Raw genomic sequence first — 7,082 nt, 5'->3', positions numbered from 1 at the left:
CCCAGGGGGATAGCTTGAGGCTCCGTCTCAAAAAAAAAAAAAAAGAAAAAGAAAAGAAATATTTATTAAACACCTACCATGTGCAAAATACTGAGCCAGCTGTCAGCATGATTACGTTTATTGCGTTTTCTCTGCTAGTTTGTGCCGTCTCCAGCTGTGCTCTCCTCTGTGGGCCCATCCCAGTGCCTGGCACAGACTAGGCCCCAAATAATGAATATTGCTGATGTTGTGTCATTTTTTTTTTAAAGTGTTATCTTTGGATCCTCATAACAACCGTGTCCGGCAGCTATTACCCTGGATTTTACAGGAAGAGTAACTGAGGCTCAGCCAGTGATGCGACTTGACTCAGGGTCACCCTTGCCATTGACCTCATCACCTACTTTATTTACAGAGAAAACAAAAGCTGTCAGAGGGGAGCTCCTGCAGCCGCTGGTTCCCATTACAGTCCGCACGCTGTGCTGTCCTGGTCTCCTCTCCCGTGCTGGTGGAGGAAGTTTGCCTCCCCTCCTTTCTGTTTGCGTGTGTGGGGTGATAGTGTTCTTGGCATCTTGAACTCCCCCTCCCTGCCAGAGCCTTTGCAGGGCTGTTTCAGCACACCAGTTCTCTCCCTTCCCTTCCCTGCCTCCTTTCCTCTTCATAGCCAAGCTTCTCCAAAGAATTGTCTAAACTTAACTGTCTCCATTTTCTTATCTCTCACTCTCCTCCCAGCCCCCTTTCTCCCACTCAGCAGTTGGGGTGGCAGGTGGTCCCAGAGCTCTTATTAGCAGCCTGCCCCGTGGCACCTGATGCCCGCCCGGCTTCCCCCCACTGACGCACTCCCCTCCAGCGCATCTGGCATCCCTCTCCCTTCCGGTTCCCCTCACGCCCTCAGCTGTCCTTTCTCTGTCTGCTTTCTAGTTGAGCCTCCTTCAGGCCACCAGGAAATGTCCCTCGCCTCCCAGTGCCGTGTCCCTCTGCTCCTTTCTCATCCACACCCACAACGTTACTTCCTTGCACTTCCAGACGTGAACAGCCAGGTGTCTTGTCCTTACGTCTCCACTTGACTTATCTCAAGGACCCTCAATCTCAATGTGCCCTTCTCTTTTCTGTCCCCCTGAAGCCCCTCCTCCGTGAGCCATATGCCCGGTGTCATCCGGTATGCTGTGGTCAGTGGGCCTTTTCCACAGTTTGATCTGTCTTCTCCGTCAGTCTCGAGCCCCTTGACTCCTGGATCTCTGGACCCCCCACTCTTGCCTTTCTCGCTCACCTGCTGAACCCTATCCCTGTCTTTCCTGCGCTGCTGGAAGAAAGGCTGAAACCCACGTGCATCCTGCCTGATTGGGCCTCTGTGTGCCCCTCCCCGCATTGTCTGCGTTTTAGTTCATCAAATGTACTTTGCTCCTTCTGCCTCGAGCCCCCGTCACCCCACCTGACCCCCACTCGGTTCACTCGTCACTCTGCAGTGTCACTACTCTTCCCTCACCCACCTCCAGTTAGGTCATTCCCAAGCTCCTGGTAGGGAAGCATCTGTTAAGTGCATAAGCCGAAGGCCTCATCGTTGGTGGCACAGGCAGTGTTGAGACCCAGGATGACCCAGCCATCTTTGGCAGGTGCAGTCAGGGAGGAGGCACATCTGCCAGCCCCTCTCTCCTCTCCACGCTGCCCACGCGGAGTTCTGACTCTGTGCAGAGTAGCGTAGGGACTTTCAGCAAGTCACTGGGTTGTTTCAGTGACTAAATGCAATCATAGACATGAAAGTGTTCTGCCTAATTATGAATTGACAGATAAAAAGGGTAAGAGTTATCAGCACCCTTTAATAGGCATTGAATTAAGTTGCTGGATGAAAAGGTAATTAAATTACAAACACAAATCGATTTGGCCTAGAAAACTATTTTTCTATAACTTTTATGAACTTGAACTTCTTGTGGTTTTCACAGGGTTCAGAGTCTCCCATGATGATTGGTGATTTAAGAAGTGACCTTGACGATGTTGATCCTTAGAGAAACACACTCAGCCCCTGACAAGGAGTCAGGCCACGTTACTGGATGCTCAGCACCTCTTGAAACCAGAATCTCATCCTTGGACCCTTTGGAAGAGCCGGGAGATTAGACTGGAAGAGCTGCCATGACTCGGGAGGACCGTGTGTTTTTCAGGGAACATGTTCTGTGGGCTCTGGCAGGCTGGGAACTTCCTGGGAGCACAATCCCTGTGTGGAGTCACATTTTTGCGAAGATTTTAGGAAATAAAGCCGGTGGCAGACTTTTTTGTTATATGAACATGCAAGAGTGAGCGTAAAGCTGTTGCTTTCTCTATGCTTCTACAAAAAAAAAAATCCTTTGGTTTTTATATTTTAAGGGAAAAAGTAAGCTGCCTTTAGTTACGTGGGGGCAAATTTTTAATCTTGCAATAGCATTGAGTAGGAATATCCAATTTAAAATGATGTAAAGATGTGTGATAAAATTCCTTTTTGTTGTAAAATAATAGTTAATTTAGTTTACACAGACCTTTGTATTTAATATGTCTCCCTATTTGTTTAGAACAGATGGGTCTGAACAAGAGCCCTGGGCATAGGCTTGGATCTTGATGAGATATTTCTGGGGTCAAAAATTGGGAAATTACTAAGCTCTTAAAAGTATTTTTCTGATATAGTTGAAAAGTGAAAAGAGCAAAAAAAAAAAAAAAAAAAAGAAAGAAATTTTAAAATGCCATGTTCTCCAAAAGTATAAGGACATTCTTTGACATCAATCACTAAAGAAGTTAGAAATTGTTCTCAAAACAAATTTTAAAGATAGCACTTAGAGATATAATTTTATTGAGTTTGGCTTCATAGAATTATCTATTTAATGAATGCTTGGAGACATATTGAATAAATTGTCTTAAATCATGTGATCTGCAATCATTTGCTTTTGCTTAAAACACAATTACTGAATCCCCTTGGTATTGGTTGTATGTATAGTTAAATATTTGAGTTGGGAAGACACTGCTTGTGAGTTTTCTAGCGATTTTAATGCAGAGAAGGAATTTGAGACTGTTTTTTTCTCCTCAACATGACTAACACTGAAAAGACAGGCAAGGGTTAAGATTTAATTTCCCCAAAATAACTAAGAAAGCAGTTGACCAACTATCCATCTCGTTGTGTTTGCCAAGTTCATCACCACCCACTCATTTCAGGTTCCCTTTTCTGGGTGGGGGGAGGGGCTTACACCAACATATTTCACATGTTTTGTACATTTTGTTTTTTGAATTGCTCACACATTTTCAGCCCTGTTTTGCCTTCAGTTACATGTTCTGCCTTATTATCATCTCACCTTGCACAGAACTAGGGAGCCTTAGGAAGTGCCAGGTTGCCCCTGTCACACTTGCCAAGTCCAAGAGGCCGGTAGCCCCGAAGTGCCTTCCTGGCTGCTTTGGCATTTCGTGTGGGCACGTGGCCAGGCAGACAGCCCTCATTGCTGTCCCCCGTCAGTTGCCCGGTTTCTCACTCTCCGGCAGCGGGAGTTTCTGTGCGGTCAGGCTGGTGATGAGAAGACAGAAAGGCCGGCACATAAGAGCAAAGCTCTGCCCTTGGAGAGACGGACAGCAGCAAGAGGCAGCGGTGGTGCCAGTGTTCCTGGAGTTCGGGATGTGATGCTGTAATGTTGATTTTGTGTACGCAAATACTCCGTAACCTCTCCATTCCCATCCTTTCCCAGAGATGGTGTGGGACATGACCTTGAAATGCCGGCGATGATCCGTGCTGGACGTCATCGCTGGCAACTGCACTCTCAGGAGCCCAAATTCAGGAGTGAAATTGCCACTTCTAGTCCCTTATTTCCTATGGAAACGACGCCTTCCACACCCCCAGCACCTGCTGTCCTCACCCAAGTTTCATCAGGATCGCCTGTCTCCAGTGTGTCCCCGAGGCTTTGGTTCCTTTGCTTCTCTTGTTGCTACAGTGCACGTCATTCTCACTTTGCTGGTAACCACTTGATTTCCAACAGCTGCAGTCAACAAACCTGCTGATAACTTTTTTTAATGTAGTACAACAAGTGACAATTATGACAGGCTTATCTTGGAGGAGTTGTCATTTTTACTGCCAATTTTTTGGATGAAGATGTTTTTATAAATCTTTCAAAATGGTCTGCGAACAGAGCAGGAATTGCACAATTAACTCAACGCTGTGTGTTGAAGCTCCCTTCGTGAAGGCCAATCTTAGGATGGCCAGTTCTGCCCATTCAAGGCATCCTGGGAAAGAAAACAAATGCGCATCCCAGCAGGCACATTGCCATGACTTCTGGAGTACCCCAGTCGCTGACAAAGATGACATTTTAGGACCTAGAGCACCGCGTTCTCAGACTTAACCCTGTCTCCCCCACTCTCCCTGCTAACATTGAGGTGTGTGCAGTTACCTTTTGAGCTTGGAACAAGCAGACTGGAATTTTCCTCTGCTACCTCTTGTGTACAGAATCTTGTTTATAAATTTCAAAAGGCAGTAGGTAAACTAGAGAAGACTCTTAATTCTAAATTCAGTTCATGCGTGGCAGAGTTCTTAGCTTCTAAAAGTATAAAATAAATTTTTCAAAAATGGAGTTGCACAGATGTTTTTTCTCCATCACTACAGCCGTGTCGGGGAGGGGGCACTGCAGCCTGTGGCCTGGTGCTGTGACTCCTGTGACTGCCTTTTGCTTGTCTCCCTCTAAGCACTCTCACATGCATCTGCGGAGTTCAGGCCAATTCCTGAATTTGGGCTGATGACCTGCATGTCCTTCCCTCAAAGCATTCAGCTCCCCCAAGTTGCCCCCAGCAGAAGTCACATTACCTGGTCAAGCTGGGCCTCTTGTTAGACTCCACAGATCTCAGGCTCTTCCCTGTGTCCTGTGCCGCTCACATGGGTCCCCCTCACCGTTTGCTAGTCCAGATGTTCCTCCTCCTGCAGGCCATGCCCAGTCCTCCCCAACTCACTCAGTCATGGAGTGGTAGGGTGTGGGGACCTCAGCCACTGATACATGATCCTGTGCCATCGTGGGCCATTGGGCACAGATAGATACACAGATCTGGTGTTCCTGCCATTCCCACCTGTCAATTCTTAGACACTTCCCCTGTGTGATGCTAAATTGGCAGCCAATGTGGTTTGGGAGGATTTTGCTTTTGCAGGTAGATCCCTTATCATTTATGACATGAGCTGGGTAGGAATAGACCTTGCTTAAGACAGCTGTGCCCACCAGCCTCAGAGGGGGACAAACTGGGGTGAGACCTGAGATTCTTCTTAACTGCATGAAACAGTCATGGGTACAGCTCTGCTCAGGACAGAAGCAGCTAGCATTCATAGAACTAACTCTGTAGACATTCACTGTGTGCCAGTTACTGGGAAGAGTGGAAAGGGCCTTGGGAGCTCAAAGCTCAGGATGAACACGGACGACCAAGCTCAGGGTGAACTCAGGACGACCTTGGCGAGGCCCCTGAGCACTCTGGGAGCCAAGGGAGCCTAGGACAGGCACAAGAAATAGGTCACATTACCAGTCCCCGTCAGATACTTGTACTTAAAAGACAGGTACTCATCAAATACAGTTGACCCTGGAACAACATGGGTTTGAACTGTGAGGGTCTGCTTATATGTAGATTTACAGGATCTAAGACCTGCATATATGGAGAGCCAACTTTTTGGTTAGCAGACTGCCAGACTTGAGTGTGTGTGTGGATTTCAATAAACACAGGGGTTCCCGAGACCAGTCCCCCAGGTAGATTAAGGGACCACTGCACTTGATTACTTAACCATTGAGCAAACTGGGCATGGCATCACCTTAGGCAGGCAAATCCAGGCAAGAGTCAGGAAAAAGGCTTTATTTTAAAAAGTCAGCATATTAATAAAAATCCTACAAAACCCAGAATAAATATCTTCAAGTTACAAAGGCAAAGGAAGTCTAGAAAAGCTTCTTGCTATAAAAAGGCAACAGAGAACAGACCAAAAAGGTAGAAGCATGCTTGTGTGGGGGCGGGGGCCATGCTCAGGGAGGGACAGCTGCCCCCCACCATCCCTCAGAGGGGTCAGTGAACCAGGCAGGCCAGGCCTGCAAGGCAAGGCAAGGCAGCCCAGGAGCAAGAGGATCAGGCCTCAGCTCTCTGATCCCTCAGTTTGTGCTCCCCTTCCCAGCCTCACTGTCACTCATAAGAATGGGGCACCCAGCCTGGTAAGATAAAAACAGGCTTGGCTTCAGAGCCACACAGCTGGATCTCCATCCTGCCACCACCTCACTGCCCACTATGTGATCGTGGTGGGCACGTCCCCTCTCTGGTGCCTACTTTCTTCCTCAGCAAAGTGGGTGTGCCACCTTGCGGTATGCAGGGTGGTGGGGATGACTGGGTTAGATGGTGTGTGCACCACGGAGCCCTGGACGATTAGCTCTGGGTGGTGGCGCCCTGCAGGCGCTCGCAAAGCCCAGCATAGAGCAGTCAGGGCAGCTGGAGAAACTAAGGCACCACCCCATGCCCACCCAGGACACAGCCTCCAGCCTCTGGCCGGATCTCATCCCCCACTGCACCCTGACAGGTGTGAAAAACTGATCCTCCATCAAGCAGGGAGCCCAAAGGGGCTTCCCCCAAGTAAGCAGGTCAAGGACCATAGCACCATTCCCACGCATGTCCCCTGACTGACACTGGGCCACTCCAGCCCCCATGTGCCACCTTGTCTAGTCATGGGGAGAAGACTCCCCCTCTGGAGACTGAGGACTCAATGCCCGGCACCTGGCAAGAGCCCACAGGGCAGGCATGCTGGGTGCAGCTGAAGGAGCTGCATAGTTTAACCCGTCTGAGCAGTAGAAGACTAGACTCAGGCCCCATGGTGACGGACAGCTTCCAGGGGACACACCAAGTTCTCCCAGGGAAGGAGCCCACCCCACCCAAGGGCCAGCAACAGCAGCTCCAGGGAGGTGGACGTATCCGGGCCTCAAGGCCCAGGCCATGGAAGACTGAGGAAGGGGCAAGTGGAAACATTTCAAAGCTCAGTTCCAGCCCTGGATGCACGATCCCAGTCTTTGGCCCTCCTCAGGTGCCAGTAAGAGTTGGGGCTGTCAGTGGAACTCCTGGGGTGCCTGCTCCAGGGGCCAGCTCCGGCAGCAGATGGCAAC

The 7,082-nt window shown here is 49.1% G+C and overlaps 1 protein-coding gene across 3 annotated transcripts in view; it reads left to right on the top strand.

Annotated features, from left to right (window-relative positions):
* The window catches only part of USP24 (ubiquitin specific peptidase 24), a 136,933-nt gene extending 132,386 nt beyond the window's left edge, over positions 1-4,547 (top strand). For all 3 annotated transcript variants that reach the window (XM_023515116.1, XM_003793119.3, XM_023515117.1), the window contains one exon: positions 1,917-4,547. In XM_023515116.1, the coding sequence (XP_023370884.1) occupies positions 1,917-1,979 (63 nt within the window). In that variant the 3' untranslated portion in view covers positions 1,980-4,547. The remainder of the gene's footprint in view (positions 1-1,916) is intronic.
* Positions 4,548-7,082: the final 2,535 nt, after the last annotated feature.

Source organism: Otolemur garnettii, unplaced genomic scaffold, assembly GCF_000181295.1.
Source record: "Otolemur garnettii isolate 467f Iridium unplaced genomic scaffold, OtoGar3 scaffold00066, whole genome shotgun sequence".
In the NCBI taxonomy this organism is placed as follows: Eukaryota; Metazoa; Chordata; class Mammalia; order Primates; family Galagidae; genus Otolemur; species Otolemur garnettii.
This window is presented reverse-complemented; position numbering and strand designations above follow the sequence as displayed.